Here is a 27,233-nt window from a genome sequence, read left to right as displayed (position 1 = left end):
AGCCAAGAATGTAAGCTAGAGGTCCTGAGGGGGAAGGAGGAGGAAAGGAAGAAGAGATTTATCTCCATTGTGTTCTGGGAGTGTGTCTCGTCAGAGTACTTGCTTAACAAGCACAAGGCCCTAAATTTAAATCCCAATCTGCTTTTTAAAAAAATTAAAAGATACTCCATTTATTGGCTCAAACTTTTTTTTTAAAGACATGAGTTCTCACTGTTTGCACAGGCTGGCTCCACAAGCCTGGCTTTAAGCAATCTGCTTCAGTCTCCTACCTCCTGTGTAGCTGGGACTATAAGCATGTGTCAGATGCTCCTTTTCTCATTTCTGATTTTTTTAGTTCTCTCTTGAATTTGTCTGATACTTACTTACATTTATCTTTTTAAAAAATTGGTTTTGACTTTAGTTACTATATTTGCTATTCTTAAATTGGTTCTTTCTGTTTTTGTCACAAATTTACTATTTGGTTTGTCTTTCGGTCTTTTCTAAATTGGACTGATTCGTTTCCAGTTTTATTTAATTAAAAGCATCTAAAGCTAGAGGCTAAGGTCAGTGGTAGAGCACCTGACTAGCAAGCATGAGATCCTGATTTCAAACTCTTAATACCACCAAAAAAAAGATAAGCATCTAAAGCTGTGCCTTCTTTTGTTTATAACTTGGTTTATGACCTAGAGATTTGGATGTCTATGTACTTACTATCATTAATTTACTTTTCATTTAGTGGAGTCCACTGCCTTTTAAGTGGTAAGTTTAGGAGTCAGATCTACACAGGTTGTATTCATAGGAAAAGATCTTATAATGTCTTTTCATTGTAGATCAGGAAAAAGGATCTACAATTATCTTTTTTTAGGATATTGAAATAGTTTAGAATTAGTCAATTCTTCGTTTTCAAACTCAGTAAATACCTTTGTAATACCTGATCCCTAGAATTCCATTGATGAGACATCATCTTTTTTAAGAGTATGGACAGTGTAAGGTATGGACAAGTAGGGGATAGAGGATCAAAATGATGTTGTGTGTTGACTGACAATTTCATCTTACTTTCTGGATTCACTCATGTGTCCACTGAAGTGTCTTAGTTTTTCTCTGAGTGACTAGTTCTGGCTTCATGTGGAGTTGGGTTTAAAGAGTTACTGTTACTAATGTTAAAAAAAGCAGCATTATTGAGGTATGTTTTACTCATCCCAGTGTTTTTAGTAATCTTGTCAAGTGGTATAATCATCACACCATATGTTACTTTGTGTGTGTGTGTGTGTGTGTGTGTGTGTGTGTGTGTGTGCGCGTGTGTGCGTATGCATGCGTATGCATGCGTACATGCTTGCAGGTCCTCAGGCTTGAATTCAGGGCCTAAACTCTGTCCATAAGATAATTTTGCTCAAGGCTCCACTTCTATTGCTGGCACTGGTGCTTGAAGTCAGGGCCTGGGTGCTATCCCTGAGCTTTTTTACTCAAGGCTGGCATCCTACAACTTGAGCTGTGCTCCATTTCCAGCTTTTCTTGTTGAGATTGGAGATAAAAGTCTCATGATCTTTCTTGGCCAGACTAACTTATAACTGCAGTCCTCAGATCTCAGCCTCCTGAATAGCTAAACTTACAGGCATGAGCAGTGGGCACCTGCCTCATGAATAGTTTTTAATACAAAGTGTTCTAAGTTCAATGTTCTACCTTTTCTAGAATACACATTATTGAATGATGCAGGCCACTTCCATGATGGAGGCAGCGTCTGGAAAAGGCTACTACAATAATGGGGGAAGTCTGAAAAAAGGTGAGAATCCAGACCCATTGTATGATTTGCATGATGGGCACTAGCCGGACAATTTCCCTTCCTCTGTTGCGGTTTTGTAAGTCATCCTTCCATGAAGGTAGTACATTCTGTGTGTGTGTGTGTGTGTGTGTGTGTGTGTGTGTGTGTGTGTGTGTGTGTGTGTGTGTGTGTGTGTGTGTGTGTGTGTGTGTGTGTGTGTGTGTGTGTGTGTGTGTGTGTGTGTGTGTGTGTGTGTGTGTGTGTGTGTGTTTTGATCCTGTGGCTTGAATTCAGGGCCTAGGCATTGTCCCTGAGTTTCTTTTGCTTAAGGCTAGTCCTCTCCTTCTGGTTTTTTGATAGTTTAGTGAACACATAGGAGTCTCACAGACTTTCCTGCCCCAAGTGCTTCAAACCATGGTCCTCAGATCTCAGCCTCCTGAGTAGCTAAGATTATATGCAAGGATTATATGCCTAGCGTATCAGCATGTTTTTAACTTGGGAAATTCCCTCCTATGATCTTTGGATATGGGAAGTTCAGGTGTAGTACCTTCCAGGAAAGCAGGTTTGGGGAGGGAAGGGTTGATAGGTCCCATTGCTTCTAAATAAAAAGTTGAAAATGTACATGTTAACATCTGCTGCACAGGAAGTCATATTTTTTTTCTTACCATAAATCTGGAATTTATTTTTATACTTTTTTTCTTTTAACGGGCATTGGAGTTTTAAATTATAGATGTGCCTTCTCACTGAGTTCCGCTCTCAGCCCTTTGGATTAGGTTTTTGTTTTGCTTTGCTTTGTCTTTGGTCTTGTGCTTTTTGCCTGGACGGTACTCTCACTACAGCCCTCCTACCAGTTTAGCTGGGATTATAGACATAAACTACAATACTCCTCATGTTCTTTGAGATAAAGATTTCACCAACTTTTGGCAGGAGGGCAAGAGGGCTGGCCTGCTTGAAAGTCCTATCTCTGTCTTCTATGTAGCTGGAGAATTTCTTTTTCTGATGGAGTGGTTGGAAAGAAAATAAGAAAGTAGCACCCGTGGCTCATGCCTGTAAATCTAGCCTACTTGGAAGACAGAATAGGAGGCATTTGAGTCCGTCTATCCCTTGCAAAAAAGTTTACATGATTGTTGCCTCAAAAATAACCAGTGAAAAGCCAGTCGTCAGTGGCTCATGCCACTGTTATCCTAGCAATTCAAAGCCAGCTCAGGCAGAAAAGTCCCCATGAGACTCTTACCTCCAATTAACCACTCAAAAACAAGTGGTGCTGGGCTGGGAAGGTGGCTCACTGGTAGAGTGCTTGTCTTGCATGCATGAGGCCCTGGGTTCGATTCCTCAGCACCACATAAGCAAAAAGGAAAAAAAAAAAACAGGTGGTGCTGTGGCTCACTCTGGGCACCAGTGGCTTACGCCTGTAATCTTAGCTACTCAGGAAGCTGAGATCTTAGGATCACAGGCAGGAAAGTCTGCGAAACTCATCTCCAATAAACCTCCAGAAAACTGGAAGTGGCCTGTAGCTCAAGTGGTAGAGTGCTAGCCTTGAGAAGAAGAACTGAGGGACAGTGCTCAGGCCCAGAGTTCAAGCGCCACGACCCACCAAAAAAAAAAAAGAGAGAGAGCTAGAGCACTGCCTTGAGCACAAAGAGGCATAGGAACAGCACTTATGTCCTGAGTTCAAGTGCCACAACCAACAACAACAAAACAGCAAAAAACAGAGCTGAGGTGTGGCTCAACTGGTAAAGCCCCAGCCTAGCAAGTAGGAGGCCCAGATTTCAAATTCTAATACAGGAAGGGGGGAGGGGAAAGAGGGAGCAAAGAAAGAGGAAGAGGGAGCACTGCTGGCAAGAACATAAAAATGGAAATGACTGGATTATACGTGCTAGAAAATGTATGTGCCGAAAGTGCTACATTATATTCTGCAGTGCAACAGAAATGCCACCTTATTCATGAGCCGCAGTTAAAACAGAAAAGATTTAAGATAATAAGATTTAAATTTATTTTAAAAATAAACAAACAAGAAACAAATGGACTTAAAAATGTGAGGTGTGGTCAGGTGTCAGTGGTTCATGCCTGTTATTCTAGCTTCTCAGGAGGCTGAGATCTGAGGATTGAGGTTTGAAACTACCAGCTTAAGCAGGAAATTCTCAGAGATTCTTCCCTCCAATTAACCACCCAAAAAAGCCACAAATGGAGCTATAGCCCAAGTGGTAAAGTGCCAGCCTTGAGTGAAAAAGCTATCATCCCCTGACTACAGGCCCAGTACCAACACTAAAAATCAAACAAAAAATGGAGGTGTTGGTGTTAAGTATAATTAGTGTCAAACACACTGTAAGAGATAAAAGGTATCATTTTTCAAATGACAAAGCTACATTGTACAGTGAAGATATCATTGTGAATCCTGTTGGAACAATCAATAAGCTGTGCATTCTGTGCATTCCTGCATCAGGATTGGAAGTCTAGGGAATGGCTTCTAGAGATTGGATGTGAAAATATGGTTATCCATTTACTTGCAGCTCAAAATACACTGCAAATTATGAACTTTAAAATGTTTAATCTGGAGAACAATGTAAAAAGAAATATTAAAAATAGATTACTTAGCCAGGTACCAGTGGCTCACACCTGTAATCCTAGCTACTCAGGAGGCTGAGTTCTGAGAATTACAGTTCAAAGCCAGCATAGGCAGAAAAGTCCATGGGACTCTTTTTTTTTTTTTTGGGTCCGGTCGTGGGGCTTGAACTCTGGGTCTTGGTGCTGTCCCTCAGCTCTTCAGCTCAAGGCTAGCACTCTGCCACTTGAGCCACAGCGCCACTTCTGGCTTTTTTTTTCTGCTTATGTGGTGCTCAGGAATCGAACCCAGGGCCTCATGCATGCAAGGCAAGCTCTGTATCACTGATCCTCCTTCCCAGCCCCCATGGGACTCTTAACTCCAATAAACTACTCAACCAAAGCCAGAAGAGGCACTGTGGCTTAAGAGGTAGAGCAATAGCCTTAAGCAAAAGAAGCTCAGGGACAGCCAGTGCCCAGGCCTTAAGTTCAAGGCCCAGAACCAGACAAAGAAAAAAAAAGAAAAAGAATACGCAACTAACCTGCTAGATATAAAATAACCATAGGTTATATAAGATATATGGTATGACAGTTAAAACACTACTATACTGTTGTACAAAGAGATAATAGGTTAACAAAACAGAGTTAAGTAAAAATAGACTCTTAGAAACCAGAGGACTTACAAATACAGTAAGAGTACTGTTGAAGCCAGATGCTAGTGGCTCAAGCGCTGTAGTCCCAAGTGCTCAGGAAGCTGCAATCTGAGAATCACAATTTGAAGCCAGCCCATGCAGAAAAGTCCCCCAGATGTTTATCTCCAAAATAACAAAAAAAAGCAAAGACTAAAGATGTGGCTGTAGAGCATTAGCTAAACAACCAACTAAGCAACCGTGAGGCCAAGTTCAATCTGTGGTTCAGGTCAGGGAGGGGAGTAGGAGAGGGTTGAAGAGGATTAGGGGGAGATACAGACACTGTTTAACTCAGAAGAAAACAAACTATAGATTGCCGAGCACCAGTGGCTCATGCCTGTAATCCTAGCTACTCAGGAGGCTGAGATCAAAGGATCACGGTTCAAAGCCAGCCTGGGCAGGAAAGTCTGTGAGATTCTTCTCTCCAGTTCACCACCCGAAAATCAGAAGTGGCGCTATGGCTCAAGTGGTAGAGTGCTAGCTTTGAGCTGAAGAGCTGAGGGACAGTGCCCAGGCCCAGAGTTCAGGCCCCAGGACTGACCAAAAACAACAAAACAACTACAGATTATTCTCAAATGGTGTTAAGACAGTTGATCATTTGGGAACAAAATTAAGTTAGATCCCTATCTTATGCTCAAGAGAAAAATGAATCATACAGGGGCTGGGAAGGTGGTAGAGTGCTTGCCTTGCATGCATGAGGCTCTGGGCTCAGCACCACATAAGCAGAAAAAGCTAGAAGTGGTGCTGTGGCTCAAGTGGTAGATCACTAGCCTTGAGCTGAAGAGCTGAGGGACAGCGCCCAGGCCCAGAATTCAGGCCCCACGACCAGACCCAAAAAAAAGAAAATGTGTTTTCAATTGTCTAAATTAAAAGAAAACAAAAAAGATGAAAACCACAGCTCTTTCTTTCTCTCACTACCTACCATTCCTAATTAGCTGCCAAGATTTTTCAGTTGTGGAATATCAATGTCTTCTCCAGTCCTGCTGCTGAACCCTTGATCTGCTTGCCTTTACTTCCCTCTTTCACACTTCATCGTTACTGTTGCCACAGCTGTGTCCAACTCATTCCAGTCACATGACTAACCCTTAAAGAGATTTAGTGGTCTCACCAGCCCTAAAATAGAAGCCAAATGCTTTAGCTCATCATAAAAGGTCTCTGACAATTCATAATTCCTGTCACTCCCATAAAATATCTTACAGTTTTCTAACAATGCTATGTTCTTTCACATAGCTAGATGTATTTGCTGTTAGTTTTGCCCAAGATAACTTACATTTTCTTGTAAACACTTTGTTCTATATTTTGGGAGTTTTTTTGTTTTTTATTTTATTTTTACATTTTTTATTATTATTTCTTTTGGTCTGGTCTTGGGGCCTGAACTCTAGGCCTGGGCGCTGTCCCTCAGCTCTTCAGCTCAAGGCTAGTGCTCTACCACTTGAGCCACAGTGCCACTTCCAGCTTTTTTTTTTTTTTCTGCTTATGTGGTGCTGAGGAATCGAACCCAGGGCCTCATGCATGCAAGGCAAGCACTCTACCACTGAGCCACCTTCCCAGCCCTTATTATTATTTCTTTAAGTAGGTGTACAAAGAAGTTTTCATTCTACAAAACAGTATATGAGCTCTTGTAAACACTTTTTACAAGTTAAATGTACATCAATTTTCCTTTCTTTTCAAAATTGCCTGCTCCATAACCACACTCTTGTCAGGCATTTGATTGCATTTTGGGTGCTTATCTAGGACCCTGGGGGAAGCCAAGAACATGTAGATGCTCCTTTTCCCCTATTTTTTACACATTGCTGAGGACTGGTACTAGGAAGCACTCAAAAATTTATTAAATGACCTTTTTAAAAAAAAAGGCTTCCTATGAGACTTGTCAATAAATAAATGGCTACTCCATAAATAGAAAACTCCTTACCATTAAAAATTGAAGAAGATCTTGGCTCCTGTGTTTTCTTAAATTGTTGTAACAAAATGCCATTGACTGAGTGACTTAACATGGTTATGTCTGGAAAAGCATCTCTTCCTAGCTTGTGGATGGCAATGTTCTTGTTGTGTCTTCACATAAGAAAAAGGACAAAAGAATGCTCAGATGTCTTTAGAAAGGCACTAATCCTGAGTGTCCTTTCCTTATGACTGCATATAAACCTGATTACCTCCAATAGCTCCATCTCCATATAACATCACACAGCTATAACTAGGCTACAGCTTCAGTATACAATACTAGAGGTGATAGTTCAGTTTGTGGCAGCTACCATAAGAGGTATTCATTGTGGGTAACATTTAAAAGTATTTCTACATTAGGAAAAGTTTGCACCAGATAATGTCTAAGGTCTTTTCTAGTATTTAGTGTCTGTAGTATTGCTGTTAACATTTGCTTCTCTTTTTTAATCAGATAAATCTTCTAATCCCAAGAAAGAAAATTCATTGTCTTCCAGTAGTTCTAATGAGTTCAAATCAACTTTTTCTGCTGATGAGTGGAATTCCTTGTCACTAAAGCAAAGAGATAAGGACAAAGGAATCGGCAATATTGACAACATGCATTTATTACAGTCATCTTTTGCAGCTAATCAAGAAACTAATATAGAGAGTACTCACTGTCAGTCAAGTGAGTTTGAAGATGGTATTGACTATGCCTTTTTGAATGAAACATACTCTATTCATTATTCAGAGTCAAAACTGAAAAATGAAAATGTTACTCTTTTAAATTCAGATTTCAATCCTGGAATACTTAAACGAGAGGAGAACTTTTTTGGTAGTTTGGAACATCAGGATAATAAGACTATTAGCTTAGAACGGATCCTCAAAGTTTCAGATGCTGACTATAAAGAAAATGGTGAAGATATGCAAAAGTATGATATAGATGAAGACTCACAGCAGGAGTATCACAGTGCAGAGCAAGAGTATATAAGTAAGCATTTATCTTTTGACCAAGCAAAAGCATTAAGTTTATCTGATCTGGATGTTGTTGAATTAACAAATCCAGGGTATGGAGTCAGATGTGTTAGCAATCTAGAAGAAAGTTGTCATGTTGAGTTTGGGAGTGGTTCTACTACATCTTTGAATTCACTTAATGCTTTTACACAAGAATATTCACCTCATGTCTCTAAATTTCAAAATTCTGTTATATTAAAAGAATACCATGAACCAGACCTTGGAAGGTATAATGAACAAGAGACAGTATTTGATGACATTGTACAAAGATGCAGTTCTCTTGGGAGCCAAGACTCTCAGTCTAAGAGTGGTTTCTTAAACACTCAAAAAGCACTAAAAACAAAAACTTATACTAGAAAAGTGAAATCTCAAGTAACAGAAAGTAAAGATTTTTGTGGAAATACAGCTGTTGATGACAGATCATTACATCACTTTGGAGACCCTGGCACATTACCTCAGGACAAATCTTTTGAGACACTGCAGCCGCACAACAATTGCCAGACATACTGGAACTCTGTTTTTGATGATTCAGTCATTTCTGCCTGTGGATATTCCTATTATGAAAGCCTGCAAAGCACTCCTGAGCCAGGCTTGGGTTTTTCTGCTGTGCTACCAAGGATTACAATCAATAATCAGGCAACTGAAGAGGATCGTTCTCTACATGTTGCTCATCCTACAAATAAAATGTTCTCTCATGATATGAAAGGAACATGTCCCAAATCAGTAACAAATACAGCAAGTTCTGCAATCACAATTAATCAGGCAGTGGATGTTAGCACTGATTTTAGGGCTTGTTTCACAACCAGCAGGGCAACAAGCGCAGCTTTTTCTGTAGTATCTACATCAAGCAATACAGAGATAACCATGATGAGTAAAAAGCGGCCTGCCCAGCGTCACTGTGACAGTCATAGGAGTGTGGCTTGTAATACTGACAGGCTACGCGATCATGACTGTGTGGCGACGCAGACACTGCCTATGGAAGGATCAGGAAAATCTCTCTCACCAAATGGAAGTTTCCTAAATAAGGTAAAACCAGCATGATTCGTAACAATTGTTATCTTTATAGGTTTATTTTACTTAATGAAGTTCTGCTGATTTGGTTTTGTTCTATTGTAAGAAAGTATTTTCTTTTTTTTTTTTTTTTGGTCCGGTTGTGGGGCCTGAACTCTGGGCCTGGGCGCTGTCCCTCAGCTCTTCAGCTCAAGGCTAGCGCTCTACCACTTGAGCCACAGCGCCACTTCCGGCTTTTTTCTTTTTGCTTATGTGGTGCTGAGGAATCGAACCTAGGGCCTCGAGCATGCAAGGCAAGCGCTCTACCACTGAGCCACCTTCCCAGCCCTGTAAGAAAGTATTTTCTTGTCGAGAAAATGCTAGTTGAAGGGAAAGAGTTAACAGATTGCCATCAGCTCTATCCTCTGGTGGTAAATATGCTACAGAATCCTTTTAAAGTTTGATTTTATATTTTTACCGATTTGGAACTCCAGAAATGTATTGTTTGCCAGATGTTTATAATTCAATTTGAAATTTTGTCTCTAGGATTCCCAGGAATTAAAAACATCTGATGTCCCAGACATAAAGAAGCATCCTGAAAGGTAGGCCAAATATAGAGGCTTACAGATGTGTATGGGAAAATCTCAAAGTAGAAATTGTGCTCAGTGTAGCCTGCTTAGCCATGTAGGATTACAGATAAAAGAGACTTCTAAGAAATTGCCTTATCTGGACACCGGTTGCTCACTCCTGTAATCCTAGCTACTCAGGAGGCTGAGATCTGAGGATCGTGGTTCAAAACCAGCCTGGGCAGGATAGTCCATGAGACTCTTATCTCCAGTTAACCACCAGAAAACCAGAAGTGGCGTTGTAGCTCAAGTGGTAGAGCACTGGTCCTGAGCTGAAGAGCTGAGGAACAGCGCCTAGGCCCAGTAGTTCAAGCCCCCAACCAACAATAACAACAATAAAAATTGCCTGCTTCCTTCACTTACCTTCTAACATAAATCAAAACGTTTATAGGACTTATTGAGACTCATGTCATCTTTTATTTATTCAAACCAAACTTATACTAATTTAATTTTCCATTTTCTTTTGATTTACCTATAGCTCAGAACAAAATAGCACCTATGGGAAAATGTCATATACGTAAAGTAAATAACCACATTCCTTGAAGCATTTTGTCTTAGTTTTAATTCATTGTTTTATTTACTTTGTATCTCTCTTGCTGATAATTAAGGCATAGTAGAGACTCAGGAAGTAAGAGGGGAGAGTACATGAAAACTAAGTTAGTTCCTATGCTCTGGAATCATTTATTTTTTTCCCCTTCGTTTTTCCAGTGAATTTCATCTGGTATCCCAACTCTCCACAGTTCAGTAGAAAATTGGATTTTCCAAAATAGCTGGAAGTAGCAATTATGGGAACAAGGAAAATCTCCCAGAACTGTTAACCCTCAAAAAAATGTAACAACTTGGGCTTTTTGAAACATCATCATAAAATATTTGCTTTTACTAATGTAAATTATGTCTTTTTTTTACAGTCATACATTTTAGAACAATTTCAATCTTAAGATACTTATAACTGTAAAAAGATCTTGCTGGAAGTGTAGTTCAAGTGGTAGAACAGCTGCCCAGTAAGTGTGAAGCCCTGAATAACTGCCCCAAAAATGTGTTTAACCAAGCACAGTTGGCTCACATCAATAATCTTAGCTACTTGAGAGGCTGAGATCAAGAAGATTCAGGTCCAGACCAGCCAGTAAAAAGTGGGATGAGGCATCATCTCAGCTAGGCAGGAATCATAAATAGGATCTAAATGATAGGATCATGGTCCAGCCGACCTGGCAGAAAATAAGATCCTACTCAAAATTAAAAAGCAAAGGGGGCTTGGGAGTGTAGCTCAAATGGTAGGCACCTTCCTAACAAGCACAAAGCTCTGAGTTCAAACCCCTACTACTATGGGGGGAAATTTTTTTGACCACACATTCATTTAAAAATTGCAAACAAGGAAACATCATTGACTCTGGATAACTCATTTTTCCCAGGATAATGAAAGTATTTCCTTTGGGTTGAATTCTTTTTTGGTAAAAAGAAAGTAAGGATTTTAAAATTGTTTACTTACTTGACTCTTAAAATATATTTAGCTGCTTCTTGATACCCTTGTTTTCTGAAGCCGTTGGGTATGCCTGTATCTTCTCTCCTTAGGAAGAATTGACTTGAACTTGACAAGAGAAATGAAAGAAGTTTAAAATTGTTCTACAGTCATATTATTATCATTGGAAAACCCTTGGAATCTTACTAGTACCATTTTTTTCTGTTTTAAAGGGAATTTCAGCTTTCTAAAGAGATTGAGAAGAATTTGCCATCCACATGCTGTCAGAAAATAATGCAAAGAGCCATAAAAGCTGAGATGCACCTTTTAAATGTTCATTATGAGATGTGCCATCGCCACTGTTGTGATATCTACAAACTTGTAATGGAAAATAGACCAGGATTATATAGGTGTTTTATTAACTCTGTAATTTGTTATTTAAGTTCAGTCTAAAAAAATTTTAATTTCCATTTGTTCCAGGCAAAATAAAGGATGAGTTTATAAGTGGAGAACATGGTAGCTGTCTTAGGGGTAATGGACTTTAACAAGTAACACTTCTGACTTTCACAGTGAAGCAACAGTGTGTGGTTGGAAAGCTGTCCAGTGAGAAGATAGCTATGCAGTTTCTTTATAATGTCCAAAGCATAACCAACCAGAGGCTTTTGCATGGTTATTCTACCACATTCTCTCTGGCTTATCTATTGAGGATTGCTTATACCGTGACAAGGAAACATCTACCGTGGTTCTTTTTTTCTTAACTATAATAGAATTAGAACTAAGTAAATAATATGATACTATTGTTAAATGGGTGACTTGGACCCAAATAATTTAGTCTTTAACTTTGACCAGGAATTTATCAAGTACTTCTGCTAAGAAGGAATTGGGATCAGCACTACTTTCAGTTTGGGGAGATTTAAAAGTTAGATATATGAATTTGAAAGAAAAACTCCAGCAGGGCATACAACTGGAAGAACTGCCCCCACTGTCAGTAGAGTCGAAATTGTTGTCTACCTTCTCTACTTTTGCTTCCAGGGTACGTATGTGTTGTAACTATCAAATGTTTGCTTCATTTAGACAGAAAGCATTTTTTATTATTATTTTTAAGTAGTTATACAAAGAAGTTCCCATTCTACAAAACAGTATATGAATACAAGATGGACAGAAAGCATTTTAAACAAGTATTTTTTTTCCTTTTCTGTTTCAAGCTAATGAAAGAAGACTCACATGAGTAAGTTAAAAATCCATCTAATTTAAAACTTACTTCAGCTAAAAAAGCTATTTATTTCAGTTCATTCAGAAAACTGATAAATCCCTTAATGAAATGTTTTCTGTTCAGCTTTTTAGGAGTGGATTCCGAACTAGATAACCAAGGCACACCTGACAGCGATGTGTCTACAGGTCCAAAACAGGCACACTCAGAAGTGAGTTTTTAATAGTTCATCAGTATAAAAAAGGCACACTCAGAAGTGAGTTTTTTATAGTTCATTGGTATAAAAAAGGCACATTCATAAGTGAGCTTTTTATAGTTCATCGAGTTTTTATAGTTCATCAGTATAAAACAGGCACACTTAAGTGAGCTTTTTTACAGTCCATCGGTATAAAAAGGCATAAAAAAAGGTATAAAAAAACTCAGAAGTGAGTTTTTTAACTGTCTATTGGTATAAAAAAGGGACACCCAAAAGTGAGTTTTTTTTTAAAGTTCATCAGTATAAATCTTTAGCATTATGGCTTTTTAAGAAAAGGTTAATTTTCAGTAACCCTCATGTCTTCCATTTCATTCAAGTGGCTTTTGTTGCATAGTACTCTCAAAGGATATATGAGCATAGTAGGAACATGATGATATGTTTAGGTTCAGTCCCATTCAGGTTGTTGTCAGCAATACATGGGTGAAGTATGGTGGCCATAAATTATCATCAAGCCAAGAGACTTGTGAGTGCACAGAAGTAGTACTATTAATAATTACTTCACCATGAGAGTAGATTAAAACCTTGTACTGCCCCAGACAAACAATGATGTATTATCACCATCATGTTAAGTCAGAAGGGTTTAGACTACTATTTTGTTCCTTCATCTCATTAGGTAAAGTAACATTTCCTTCATTTTGTACAAAAAATGTTTTAATTCCTCCTTACAAAATCTGTCTTAGATGTTTAATTTCTCATGTTCTCCCAAGGAAATATTTGTGAGATGGTAACTGACCGAGAAAGAGGGTTTAACTAGTGTAAGAACACAGTGCAAATTGTGAAGTGACAAAGAAACATAGGTTATATTCCAGTATCAAAGGAGGAAGCAGTGGGGCCTGGGGTAGAAACACTGGAGTTTGTATGCCCTTTTATAAAGTAATCCTCAGATGAATTCCAGAGACACAGTGAAATACTTGATGAAAGTAGCTTTCTTTCTCCTAAGGCAAATCACTTATCAAATTATTCCATTGTTAAGCTTAAGCTTTTTTGTTTCTTCTCCATCCTGGGGCTTGAACTCAGGGCCTGGCTACTATCCCTGGGCCTCTTTATGCTCAAGGCTAGTGCTTGTTCTACCACTTAAACCATAGCACCACTTCAGGCTTTTCCTAAGTAATTTATTGGAGATAAGAGTCTCAGTGACTTTCTTGCTGAGGCTGGCTTTGAACCAAGATCCTTGGATTCCTGAGTAGCTAGGATTACAGACATGAGCACCAGTTCATTGTTAAGCTTAAAAAAAAAAAAAAAAAAAGGGCTGGGAAGGTGGCTCAGTGGTAGAGTGCTTGCCTTGCATGCATGAGGCCCTGGGTTCAATTCCTCAGCACCACATAAGCAGGAAAAGCTAGAAGTGGCACTGGAGCACTAGCCTTGAGCTGAAGAGCTAAAGGACAGCACTCAGGCCCACAGTTCAGGCCCCACGACAGAAAGAAAGAGAGAGAAAGAAGAGAGAAAAAAACCTCAACTCTGCATACAGACTTAACCAAAGCCAAATTGTGGTACAAATTGTGGTGCCAATGATGTTGTTCAGTGTTAAGTGCTTACCTAGCATGCACAAGGCCCTGGGTCCCATACCAGTACTGAAATCAAACAGAAAAAAACTTAATAAATAAGAGCACAACAAACAAATATATAATATTTATAAACTTAGTTTGACTGTAAGTTATTCAAGTTATTTTTATATCTGTCTCATTAAATTAACTGGTCACTAGAGAAAGCTGCCACAATGTAGTGTTTCTAAATTTCTGTTGATGTGCCATCTTCACAGTTTACCATAGCAATGTAAACTTGTGGTGTTAACTTGTATTTTTCTTTAAATTACTCTTGTTTTTCTTTTGTTGTTCCAGCATCTCACATATGCTAGATAAGCACTCTACCACAAGCTACATCTCCATCTCACAAATTGCTCTCTATTTAAAATAAATTTATACACAAAGAACAGCTTAATATTTTATACAGAAAAGAAATTTTACTTTTAATAGATAAAAGGTATACACTAAATCAAATATATAAGAAAATAATAAAAGCTAGGTGCCAGTGGCTCACGCCTGTAATCCTAGCTACTCAGGAGGCTGAGATCTGAGGATTGAGGTTCAAAGCCAGTCCAGGCAGAAAAGTCCGTGAGACTCATCCCCAATAAACAACCAGAAAACTGCAAGTGGTGCTGTGGCTCAAGTGGTAGAATGCTGGCCTTGAGCTGAAGAAGTGAGGGACAGTGCCCAGACCCAGAGTTCAAGCCCCACGACTGACAAAAAAAAAAAAAGAAAAGAAAATAATATTTTTATATGTACTTCAGAAATCATCTCAAATACTTATAGTGTATGTATGCCACAAGTTGTCAAATAATACTAGTATTTGCACATTGTTCCTGCAGACTCAGTTCAAAAACTAATTCTCATTAACTTAAACCCAGTTTAAGTTGTGTAAAGCCAGCTTGGTAATGATTTTATTCTCATAATCTTTATTAATTGGGGTGGCTAAACAAGGCTAGTGAAAAGTTCTTGTCATATAGTAGGAATGCAGTAATTGTTAGTCCTTATTTCTTGTTTTTGTTGTTATTATCTTTATTCTCAGATGTCTTTATTACCTGATAATAGTCACTCTAAACAAGATACATCACCTAAGAAAGATGATTTGGAGAACGATGATATAAATGTAGACTTTAGTCAACTGAAACTTGATGATAAAGGTCAGTATAAAAATGTTTTATGTAGTTGTCAGAAAACATATTAATATATTCCTAGTATTCATTAGTTTTTTTCTCTAAAAGATTATGATCATTGGAAATAGAGCTGTGGCTCACAGTAGTAGAGCTCTAGCCTTGAGCAAAAGAGCTCAGGGACCATGCCCAGGCCCTGAGTTCAAGCCCCATAGCCAACAAAATAAATAAAAAATAAATTTTTTAAATTTAAGAAAAAGGTTATGATCATTCCAAAAAGATCACTTACTTTTAATAAAATAGAATACTACACTGTAATCCCTTCAAAATGTTTGCTCTTGTTCTATTGCATAAATAAGTCTTCTCATCAGTAAAGGACAACTCAGAAAAGTAAGGCTTTATAGGTTTGGAATGAGTGTTAACTAAAGACAAACTAAGAAGCAGATCACTCAGACTAAAAAGAACTTTGTGTGCGTGACTACCAAGAATCCCTTCTTAAAAAAATCTGTGCTCTGGTTCTCTTATTTTACATTTATATGTCAAACTCTAGTAGTCGTAAGTTTTCAGCCAGGTGTCAGTGACTCACCCTTCTAATCTTAGCAGCTCAGCACTCTGGATCTCAGTTCAAAGCCAGCCCAGGCATAAAAGTCCTCCAGACTCTTTTCAAAATAGGTACCAGAAAGTGGGCTGGAGCAAGGCTGAAACAGAATGCCAGCCAAGCAAGCATGAGGACCCAAACGAGCATACAAAGCAAGTTTTCAGAGGGTTACATATTATGCATACGTCAGCTACATTATATATAGCTCATTCTTTGCTCATAGATCATGTGTTTGATACCTTAGAGTGCAGAAATTACCATGAACGAACTGAAGACTGGTTTGATGCTACAGAAAACCTAACAGGAGTAAACTTCTCAGGAATACAAGAAAATCAGATTGAAAATGACAGAGAGAATCTGAAGTTTCCACTAGGTTGGTTCTTAAGAATTTACTGAAGAATTCTAACTAAAATATTCTATCAGCTTCTGTGTTGATTTGAGAGATTGAGCTGTTGAAACATTTTTGTTTCTGTTTGTGCTATTTTCTTATTAAAACAGTAAGAAAATTGGCCTACTAGAGGTCCATTCTCAAACAAGAAAATTGATATTAAATGTTTGTTTTTCTTTTCAGAAAACTTCTTAAAGCCAAGTGTCAGTCTCTCACGCCTGTAACCCTAGCTACTCAGAGGAGGCTGAGATCTAAAGATCATTGTTTGAAGCTAATCTGGGCACAAAAATCATTGAGACTCTTTATCTCCAAAACAGAAGCCACAGCCCTTCAGCTGTGGCTCAAGTGTTACACTCAAGCCAAACTTGGGTAAAAAAGCTAAGCAAGAGCGCCATATCCCTACTTTAAGCCCCAACACACACACACACACACACACACACACACACACACACACACACACACACACACACACACACACACACACACACACACACACACACACACACGAAGGAAGGAAGGGAAGGCAGGGGGGCTGGCTGGCTGAAAGAAAGGTTCTAGGTTCTTAAAGTTGGATGAATGGAGGATTGAGTTAGCAGGTAAATGCTGCCATTCTGCCCCTCCTAGCAAGGGTCACCACAGTGCTCCTTCTGGACATGGAACAAGCATTTTCCAGGATTGGGGATCTTAAAAACCAAGCCAAGGTATTATTTCCAACAGGCAGTCAGTGCTCATTTCTCAGATCAGTGTTAAGACTTTAAAACCATGTGCTTATCTGTTTAAGGAATTTTTTGTTCTTAATTTTTGTTTTGTTTCTTTTTCTCATGGTACTAGGGTTTGAACTCTGGTTTCATGCTTGTTAAGCAAGCACTCTACCATTTGAGCTATGTACCTAGCCTCTTTTTCTTCCAGCTATTTTTCATATAGGGTTAAGCAAAAGCCTTGGACTGGTAGCTTTGGACAGTAATCCTTCCACCTATGATTACCATGTAGCTGGGAATATAGGTAGGAACTACCATACACAGTTTGTTGGTTGAGATGGGCTCTTTATATTACTATTTTGCCCTAGCTGGCCTGAAACATGGATCCTTTGCTCACTACTTACTAAGTAGTTAGGATTATAGGTACGCACCACCATGCCCAATTTTAATTGCTTTTAATAGAATTCTTTTCAGTATCTGTGATTAGTATCTGTAAATGGTAATGGTATTTTTGCTATCTTATTTTTTCTATCTACTCTGGTAGGTTTTTCTTTTATTTTCCATGATAAAATAATAAAATGTATTTTCTATTATAGTTTTCCTGCTTGTAGAAATAAATGCTTATTAAGATTTTAAGAAAAATATAAAAGTATAAGAAAATTTGAATTACTTGAAGTTCCACAATATTGAGTATATTTTGGTGACTATTCTTTTATGTATATATTTAATGCATACGTGCAGTCTAAAATATGTGACATATATTATTTAGTTTTATTGTAGCCACTTTTTCTTCGTATTATTTTCTCCCTTACACTGACACACACTCACTTGAATTAATTACCTTCCTGCACTCACATATTTGAGTACTCAATCAGAGCAGAATTTCCATGGCTTGTTGGCTGCCCGTGTACGTGCATGTCCACTGCCAGGCACAGCGTGGAGTCCATGGGCAGCTCCTCATTAGATGAGGGGTTAGATGTAAGGTTCTAATTTTTTACTGTTCTTTTTTCTTTTTTTTCTTTTCTTTCCTTTTTTTTGTTACACTATAGCTCTTTCTCCCTCCTCATTCCAACTGTGAAGAAAATAGTTTGTTTCCTCTTTAAAAAAAATTAAAAACAGTCTCGATTCACTTTATTATTCTTGAATAAAATTCCTACATTGTAGCCACAGCCAGAGTCTGGGTCATTTGCACCAAGACTCTGGTGCAGGCTTTCACAGGATGAAGTGGATTCTTGATGAGAAGTGGTGAGCATGGTCTCTTTCCAGAGGTCAGGGGTCAGGTAACTGTAGGTCTTAGATATGGCATCAAAAGTGGCCTTGGTGAAGTTACCTAAGATAGCAGTAGTTTTCTCTTAAGATACAGTGTTGACTAAACCAATAAACATGTTAAATGAACTATGTTGCTATGGATCCTGACCATGGGGCCTGACCTGAAGAGTTTGCCTGAGGCCACCTTGCCACATACAGCTTCGAGTCCTCTGCAGACTCATGCTTGAAACTGAGTATGAAAACCACCTCAGGCAGTTTTTGGGAGAGGTACCTGAGAAGGGTGCAAGCAGCAGCAGAACACACGGAGTGTGCAATAAAAGCTAAGCTGCTGTCACTATTCAATGAACAAGTAAAATTCACAAGTCTCCCATCACATATAAGTTAACAAAAACAATTAGAGAAAAGTTAAAAATTCATAAAGTATTTATTGTACCCTCTGTGCCAGATATAGGATTTAATAGTGATTGTAATATGAACACATGAATCATTTTTACTACAGAGTTTTCTTGGGTTTTTTTTTGTTTGTTTGTTTTTGTTTTTGGGTCCGGTCGTGGGGCCTGAACTCTGGGCCTGGGCGCTCTCCTTCAGCTCTTCAACTCAAGGCTAGCGCTCTACCACTTGAGCCACAGCACCACTTCCAGCTTTTTTTCTTTTTGGTTATGTGGTGCTGAGGAATGGAACCCAGGGCCTCAGGCATGCAAGGCAAGCGCTCTATCACTGAGCCACCTTCCCAGCCCATACAGAGTTTTCTTGTATTACCAAGTTCTCTTTATAGTAGAGAAAACAAAAATACAATATATGCCGGGCGCAGGTGGCTCACGCCTGTAATCTTAGCTACACAGGAGGCTGAGATCTGAGGATAATGGTTCAAAGCCAGCCAGGGCAGAAAAGTCCATGTGACTCCTATCTCCAATTAACGACTAGAAAACCGGAAGTGGCACTGTGGCTCAAGTGGTAGAGTGCTCATCTTGAGCTGAAGAGTGCAGAGTTCAAGCCCCACAACCAACAGACAAAAAAAAAAAAATACAACTTATAAACTTCAAGTATTATTATCAAATGGAAAAACTTTATAATCCTAGTTTTGTGATACCTAAATTCATAGACACTTGGTATCTCCAGTTTCTTATATGTCTTCCATGTATCGCAGGCTGCCTCCTGCTCATTGCATGTGTGTAAGGTTTTTCTTGGTGTGCTGTTGCCCAGAACAGGACTGGATGTGGTCTCAGACCACAGCTGTAGTCAGCCTTGGCTCTAGGGAATTATAGCAAGTCTGAATCAGAGGAGAGAATGTCATGTTTTTTAGTCATGATTTCATCAATGCATTGTAAGCTCTACAAGGCTTACTAGTAACTGAGCCTCCTTTGTTTTTTAAGATGATATGATTTGGGCCCAGAAATCCTAAAACCTTATTCCAGGCTGTTGTCTTCAGTCTAGTGCTGATATTTGCTGGTAACTTTTAAATGAACTTTGTCGTTAGGAAAAAAGACAAAATATCCCATACTTTCTTAAAAATTGTCAATAAAATGGATATTTGTGGTTGTGTATTGTTTTTCTGTAAGCAGAAATGAAGAATGTTGAACTGCTACAAAGAGATAAAGGTTTTTTGATCCATGTTGGTGGTCTCTGCTCTTCAGTATCTGAGGTATGTCAGAATTGAGAGTTTTGTTTGCAAACTTATTAAAAATTCATGTTGCAATTATTTGTTTTTTTTCCTTTCTTTCACAAACTTTTATTTTCTTTCAGGCTGATTTAAGGTCTCATTTCCAGAAATACCAAGTTTCTGAAATTTCAATTTATGATTCTTCTAATTACAGGTATGCTTCCCAAATTCAGGAAGTGTGCATTCCTATCTGTCCACTGTATACTGATCTTTGCCCTAGACACTAGTCCCAGTAGCAACACCCCCTGGCCAGCCCACAAGGATTCCCAAGTGAGGAGAGGGAGACAGACAAATATAAAACTATTCATTGGTGCTCGTCTATATACCTTTTTCTTTTCATTTTTGGAGACAGAGCCTAGACTGGAGGACATGGCTCAAGTGGTATATCACCAGCCTAGCAAGCAGGAAGCACTATGTTCAAACTTCAGTTTGGAAAGAAAAGGAGATAGAATCTTACTGTGTAGCCCGGGCCAGACAAGTGCTGAAATCTTCCTTCTTTGGTACTGAGATTATACGTGTGAGCTACACCTGCCCTCTTTCTATACACCTTTTAACTTGTTCACATTGTATGTGTGTACGGTGTGTGTGTGTGTGTGTGTGTATGTATACTTTATTCCATTTTGTGCATTAGTTAAGAAAATAAGCTCTAGAAATAGTTGGCTTAGGTTCAGTTTTGGCTCCATTGCTAATTTTAATTAGTTTGGACAAGTTACCTAACCTCAGCTTCTCTGTAAAGCGAAGTTAGAGAATCTTTGTAGCATTGCTAAGAAGCTGATGAGTTAAATTATAGAATTCCAGGAGTAAACATAGAGTAGATGATCCGAAAATAGTATTCAGCTTTATTCTTTCTAATTTAGTTTGCTTTTTAGTTTATATTTTTAAATTTTTTAGAAGATGGATGTTTTATCTATAGATGGTCACTTCCTATATATATGTTGCTACTCTGTGACAAAGTATCAAATAACAATAGTGATGGTATAATGGAAATACTTTTCATTACCTTGTCACAAAAATGATAACTGCTTAGCTTTGAAATTTGTTTAAAAATACTCATCTTAAATGAAGTCATTTAAGATAATTTGTTTTTTATTTGACCTGTTGATATGCTATTTATACATTTTATTGTTAAAATAGTAATCCTTAGACACATTACTTGATATCATTCTTTTGTGTCTATTTAAAAAAGAAGTAAAGAACCAAATATCAATGGTTCACACCTGTAATCCTATCTGAATTATTCAAGAGGCTGAAATCTGAGGATTATGACTCAGAGCCAGCCAGTGCAGAAAAGTCCTCAAGATTCCATCTCTAAATATAACCAGCAAAAAGCCAGACTAGAGTTGTGGCTCAACTGGTATAGAGATCAGCAGGAGAGCAAGCTTGAGAGAGCAAGGCCCTATGTTCAAACCCTAGTACCAGCAGTAAGAGGAAAGACTTTGTGGATATTTTTTCCTTATTTACAGTATTATAGATTGTGTTGAGATTTAGAAAACATAATTATATAGAAAAATACAGGGAGAGCTGGGCACCGGTGGCTCACACCTGTAATCCTAGCTTCTCAGGAGGCTGAGATCCAAGGATCGCAGTTCAAGGCCAGCCCAGGCCGGAAAGTCTGTGAGACTTATCTCCAGTAAACCACTAGAAAACCGGAAGTGGCACTGTGGCTTAAGCTGTAGAGCGCTTGCCTTGAGCTGAAGAGCTAAGTGACAGCGCTCAAGCTCACGACGGACCAAAAGAAAAAGAAAATAACTACTCTTCAGTTCTACATACATTGTCTAAGGGCTATTCTTTTAATAAGAATGAGCATTTGCCCAACTTTCTCAAGTATATGATTAAACTTCTGATTTTAACTCCTAACTTTGTGTACCCTCTCACTAAAGGTTATAAAGATATTCTCTTCTGTATTCTGCTAAAATTTTTTGTTTTTGGTCGGTCATAGGGCTTGAACTCTGGGCCTGGTCGCTGTCCCTCAGCTCAAGGCGAGTGCTCTACCCCTTTAGCTACAGTGCCACTTTTGGTTTTCTGGTAGTTTATTGGAGATTGGAGTCTCACAGTCTTTCCTGCCCAGGCTGGCTTTGCACCGCGATCCTCAGATCTCAGCCTCCTGAGTAGCTAGGATTACAGGCATGAGCCACCAGCACCCGGCTCTGCTAAATATTTTTAATTTTGCCCTTTACATTTAAGCCTTCAAGCCAAGTGGTGTTTGTGTCTGTATATATATAAATAAACCTTGCCAGATGCTGGTGGCTCATGCTTATAATCCTAGCTACAGAGGAGGCTGAGATCTGAGGGTCATGGTTAAAGCCAGCCCATTTTCACAATAAAAGAAAGAAAGAAAAAAAGAAAGAAAAATGTGCTGGGAAGATGGCTCAGTGGTAGAGCGCTTGCCTTGCATGCATGAGGCCCTGGGTTCGATTTCTCAGCACCACATAAGCAAAAAGAAAAAAGCTAGAAGTGGCGCTGTGGCTCAAGTGGTAGAGCGCTAGCCTTGAGCTGAAGAGCTGAGGGACAGCGCCCAGGCTCAGAGTTCAGGCCCCAGGACCAGACCAAAAAAAAAAAAGCTAGACCAGGAAGGAAAGTCTGTGAGATGCTTATCTCCAACTAACCATTAGAAAACTGGAAGTGGCACTGTGACTCAATGTAGTAGAGCACTTGTCTTGTTAAAAGAGCTTAGAGACAGTGCCAAGATTGACCAAAAAAAAAAATTAAATGTTAATATAAAATTGATAAGGGAGGGACTGGGAAGGTGGCTCAGTGGTAGACTGCTTGCCTCACATGCATGAGGCCCAAGGTTCAATTCCTCAACACCACATAAACAGAAAAAGCCAGAAGTGGTGCTGTGGCTAAAGTTGTAGAGCGCTATCCTTGAGCTGAAGAGCTGAGGGACAGCGCCCAGGCCCAGAGTTTAAGCACCACGATCAAAAAAATAAAAATAAAGAAAAAATTGGCAAGTGATTGTTCATTAAAAATACCTTTATTTCTCATTTTAACAATTTGTTTTATACTTAGTTATCCTGAATAAATATCCTTTTAATTGCAAGGTAAGTTTTGCATAGTAACCCTTTTATTGTTAAAAGTAGTTATTCTTGCTAAAAGATGCATTTCAGCCCATAGTTACAAAATTAAATTTGAGCTAATTTAAAATCACTAACAAAGAATCTTTTCATCTTCTGCTTTTGTCTTTTAGATATGCATCCCTTGCTTTTAAAAAACACATGGATGCAAAGATGGCTGTAAAAGAAATGAATGGGATAGAAATAAATGGCAAACCAGTCAATGTGCGGCTCGTTAAAACTCCTGGGGAGTACATGTCACCGCTCGCCCCCAAAAATGGGAGTAGAGTTAGTTCCAACCATGTGGAGAAAAACATCAGCAAAGAAGTCAGTCCAACCTCCTCTGTTTCTAGATGTCCCAAGGCTAGACTGAGGCAGCTGGGATCTGAGCAAGACAGCGAGTTCTCCCCTCTGGAGCAGAAGGTTAGTGTTCTTAGTTGATCCCATAGTGATTTTAGAATGCCCTACTGCTGGAAGTGCCTTTGTTGTTCTTGGGGAAGAAATCTCCCTCTTGTTTTCTTTAACTGGATTTTTGCCTTATCCCTTATCTTTATTCCTGGCCCTGTAAATAACTAACTATACTGTTATCATTTTTGTTTTGTTTTGTTTCCCCAAAACTTGCCTTACAAGTTTTTTGGTAAGGCATGGGGAACAGCTGTACTAGGGTTTGAACACAGGGCTTTGGGCTCATCTCCAAGTCATTTAACATCCAGCCCTCTTGCTTTAGGTTATTTTTCTAGTAGTGTTGGGTCTTGCTTTTTGCTCAGGGCCAGCCTTGGACCATGATCCTCCTACCTGTTTCCCCAGTGACTGGGATCTCAGATATGTGCCACCATGTCCAGTTAGTTAGTTGCTAATTTTCTGCCCCAGGCTGGCCTCCAACCACAATCCCCCTCTGAACCCTACTTCTCAAGTTTCTGGAGTTAAAAGCATGAGCCACCTAACCCAGTTTTATCTCATAATTCTTAAAACCATAAAATGTAGTTATTTTGTGTCTTCATCTTTATCTCACTGAGGTCTTAAATTCCACTTGAAAATGGCAGACTTTGCCTTGTTCATTCATCCTCCCTGCTGCTCAAGATACCTGGTGTCTGATTGTCATTCCCAAGATGCTTTTTTTACCTAAAGTAAATTCACTTTTCAACAAATGTGTGTAGGCAAGTATCCACTCCTGCAATCAAAATAAAGAACAGTTCCAGCATTCCAGAAGAATTCCATGGTGCTCTGGTCCACTCACTCTGCTTACTTGTGTCTTCCATCTATTTCTCTCCTGCGTCCTAGTTATCCCACTCCTCTTCTCTACCATCAGGGACTCCACTTCCACACAGACCTTCCTTTCTCTGCTCACAGTCTTCTACAGCCTTTGCTCACGCTGATAGGATTGCACTTGACTTTGCCTTCCTTTGCATTTCTTATTTTTCCTGGGACTTCACTGCTAGATTTCTCGGTGAAGTATATATCCAGTCTCTGATTACTTACTTCTCTCCTTTTGTCCTATTATTCTGACTTCAGTCTCTAAAAATTTCACGTCAGCTATTCTTTCCACTGTTACTAGTGGCATTTTTAATTAGTCTGGGCTTTTTTATGTTGGCTATCCCTTTTGTGTGTGTGTGTGTGTGTGTGTCAGTCATGGGGCCTAAACTCTGGGCCTGGGCGCTGTCCTTCAGCTCTTCAGCTGTTGACCAATGCTCTACCACTTGAGCCTCAGCCCCACTTCCAGCTTTCTCTGCTTATGTGGTGCTAAAGAATCAAACCCAGGGCCTCATGCATGCAAGGCAAGCGCTCTACCATTGTGCCACCTTCCCAGCCCCTGGCTATCCCTTTTCAAAGCTCATTTCCTTTCAGTTTATTAACTTCATATTTGGGGTGATTTAGTTTGGGGCATGTTTGAATTCACTGCACACGAAAAAAGGAAAGACAGTATGGGCTGGAGGTTTTTCCAGCATGGCACCGCTGACCTTTAGTGTGTGCACATAAGTGTTGCTTCTGTACCCTCTGTGCTCCTGCTTCTCTGCAGGCCTCTTCTCTCTGCTCCTGACTTTCCACAGTATTTTCAGTCAAGGCCCTGGCTGATTCATTTGTCCCCTATTCCAGTTCCCTAGGGACAGGAAGTCCAATTGCTGCTCCTACCTGCGGTCCTGGTGTTCAGTTCAAGAAACAACGTTCTTGGTTCAGCCAGCCAGGGCTGTGGTTCATGAGGTTAGCTTAGAGGAATATACCATGACCATGGGGCCTCTGGGTGCCATTGGAGCCATAGAGAAACAGTCCCTCTCCCTTTTGTCTTTTTCTCGTATTCTCAACACTTATTCCTTGTACTCATTCATTCAGGGTATCAAGAAGAATTGTAAACAGATTGAGTCTGCTCACTTACTACCTGAGACACCTGTTCAGTTCATACCTCCAAATACACTGAACCTTCGTAGCTTCACCAAGATCATGAAGAGACTGACTGAACTGCACCCAGAAGTCAGCAGGTAGCAGCTGACGTTATAGTAAAATGAATTTTCAACTTCTCATAGCTATCTTTTCAGCACTGGGGTTTGAACTCAGGGCCTTACACGTACTGAGTTGATTCTGTATCATTAGAGCCATGTCTCTAGTCTCTAATTTTAAATTGTGAAGATAAAATTATAGATTGGTATAGCCAGGTACCAGTGGCTCATGCCTGTAATCCTAGCTACTCAGGAGGCCGAGATCTGAGGATTGGGGTTTGAAGCCACCCCAGGTGGGAAAGTCTGGAGATCTTATCTCCAATTAACTACCAAAAAAGCCAGGAATGGAAGGAACTGTAGCTCAAGTGGTAAAGCGCTAGCCTTGAGCAAGAAGGCTCAGAGATAGTGCCTATGCCCTGAGTTCCAGCCCCTATACCAACACAATAGATAGAAAGATAGATAGAGCCAGGCAACGGTGGCTCACACCTGTAATCCTAGCTACTCAGGAGGCTGAGATAGGATCGAGGTTCAAAGCCAGCCTGGGCAGGAAAGTCCATGAAACTTTTATCTCCAATAAACCACCAGAAAACCAGAAGTGGCGCTGTAGCTCAAGTGGTAGAGCGCTCGCCTTGAGCTGAAGAGCTGAGGGACAGTGCCCAGGCCCAGAGTTCAAGCCCCATGACAAAGAAAGAAAGAAAGAAAAAAGAAAGGAAGGAAGGAAGGGAGAGAGGAAAGATAGGAAGGGAAAGGAAGGAAGAAAGAAGAAAGAGAGACACAGATGGATGGATGGATGGATGGATGGATGGATGGATGGATGGATGGATGGATGGATGGATAGATAACTTAGCCTCCTCAGAACCTACTACTATGGAAAGGGAAAATGTTTATGTCTATTTTCCTTTGCACAGAGACCATATTATCGATGCACTCCAGGAGGTGAGGATGACTCATAAAGGTTTCCTCAATGGCTTATCTATTAATACAATTGTGGAAATGACGTCATCTGTTCTGAAAAACTCTGCTTCTGCTTAGGAATGAAACATTAAAGAGGTAATAGCTTCAACTATTAGCTTTATTTTTACATGAAGAATAAATTTAAATGGTGCTATAATAAAATAAATTTTAAAACATACTCTCAACAATTAACTATAAATGCAAGCTAATTCCCAAGTTGATTGGCATAAACAACATTTATCATCTTATAGTGCATAGATCAGGATTCAAAAGTGGTTTTAGCTCAGAATCTCAGGATGTTGCAGCCAAGATACTGACCTGACTGTGGTGGGATCCTGTCTGAGACCAGAGGCACTGCTTCTAGATCATGCTCATTCCTCATGGCTGTCACAAGAAGACTCAGTTCCTTGTCACATGGACCTTTCTTTCTGTAAGGCTCCTTGGCATCTTTATATTATGGCAGCTGCCTTGCTCTGATCAAGAGCAAGATAGAAGTTGCACTGTCTCTGTGACCCACCTTCTACATTTACATCTCACATCTGTCAGCCAGTTAGACAAGAGTCACTATAGTCAAACCTACATACAGGTCTATGGGGGTAGGGAAGGTGAACTCCACTTCTTAAAGAAAAGATTAGTACTTTTTATATATGTGCAAAAAATGATTAGGGCACTGGTGGCTCATTTCCTAGTTACTCAGGAGTAACTAATCCTAGCTACTCAGGAGGGTAAGATCTAAGAATCATTGTTCAAAGCCAGCCTGGGCAGGAAAGTCCATGAAACTCTGATCTCCAATAAAGCGACTCAGAAAAAGCCAGAAGCAGCACTGCAGCTCAAGTGGTAAAGCACTAGCCTTGAGCAAAAGTAACTCAGGGGACAGCACCCAGGCCCTGAGTTCTAGCCCCAAGACTGGTACCAAAAACAAATGGGGAAAAAAAGAGTAGTTACGTGGAGGGTCTCAATACTGATCCTGTAAAGCAAGTGTAATGGTATTCTGAGTGTCTGTAGTTTGGGATGAGGGTAAAATATCCTTGGGAGACTCCCAAGACCACCATCTTGTGTTTGTTTGTTTGTTTGTTTACTAGAAAGATTCACATGAC

The 27,233-nt window shown here is 39.5% G+C and overlaps 1 protein-coding gene across 1 annotated transcript; it reads left to right on the top strand.

Annotated features, from left to right (window-relative positions):
• The first annotated feature begins 1,686 nt into the window (after window positions 1-1,686).
• On the top strand, window positions 1,687-26,214 carry Rbm44 (RNA binding motif protein 44). Its single transcript, XM_042702357.1, has 14 exons — window positions 1,687-1,759; window positions 7,358-8,922; window positions 9,433-9,488; window positions 11,202-11,378; window positions 11,818-12,001; window positions 12,174-12,196; window positions 12,305-12,389; window positions 15,000-15,114; window positions 15,927-16,055; window positions 19,600-19,679; window positions 19,781-19,851; window positions 22,885-23,173; window positions 25,079-25,224; window positions 26,091-26,214. Exons 1-14 carry the CDS (start codon window positions 1,687-1,689, stop codon window positions 26,212-26,214), a joined length of 3,117 nt encoding a protein of 1,038 aa, XP_042558291.1.
• Window positions 26,215-27,233: the final 1,019 nt, after the last annotated feature.

This window comes from Dipodomys spectabilis, unplaced genomic scaffold, assembly GCF_019054845.1.
Source record: "Dipodomys spectabilis isolate Male_0828 unplaced genomic scaffold, ASM1905484v1 ptg000321l, whole genome shotgun sequence".
Lineage (NCBI taxonomy): Eukaryota > Metazoa > Chordata > Mammalia > Rodentia > Heteromyidae > Dipodomys > Dipodomys spectabilis.
Note: the sequence above shows the minus strand (reverse complement) of the source record. Positions and strands in the feature narration are given on the sequence as shown.

Bases quoted from the DNA above. Each gene is read 5' to 3' on its own strand.
- Rbm44 (XM_042702357.1), top strand. From the start codon at position 1,687: ATGCAGGCCACTTCCATGATGGAGGCAGCGTCTGGAAAAGGCTACTAC. The intron at 1,760-7,357 runs GTGAGAATCCAG...TTTTTTAATCAG, and splicing joins TGGGGGAAGTCTGAAAAAAG to ATAAATCTTCTAATCCCAAG. The intron at 23,174-25,078 runs GTTAGTGTTCTT...TCATTCATTCAG, and splicing joins TCTCCCCTCTGGAGCAGAAG to GGTATCAAGAAGAATTGTAA.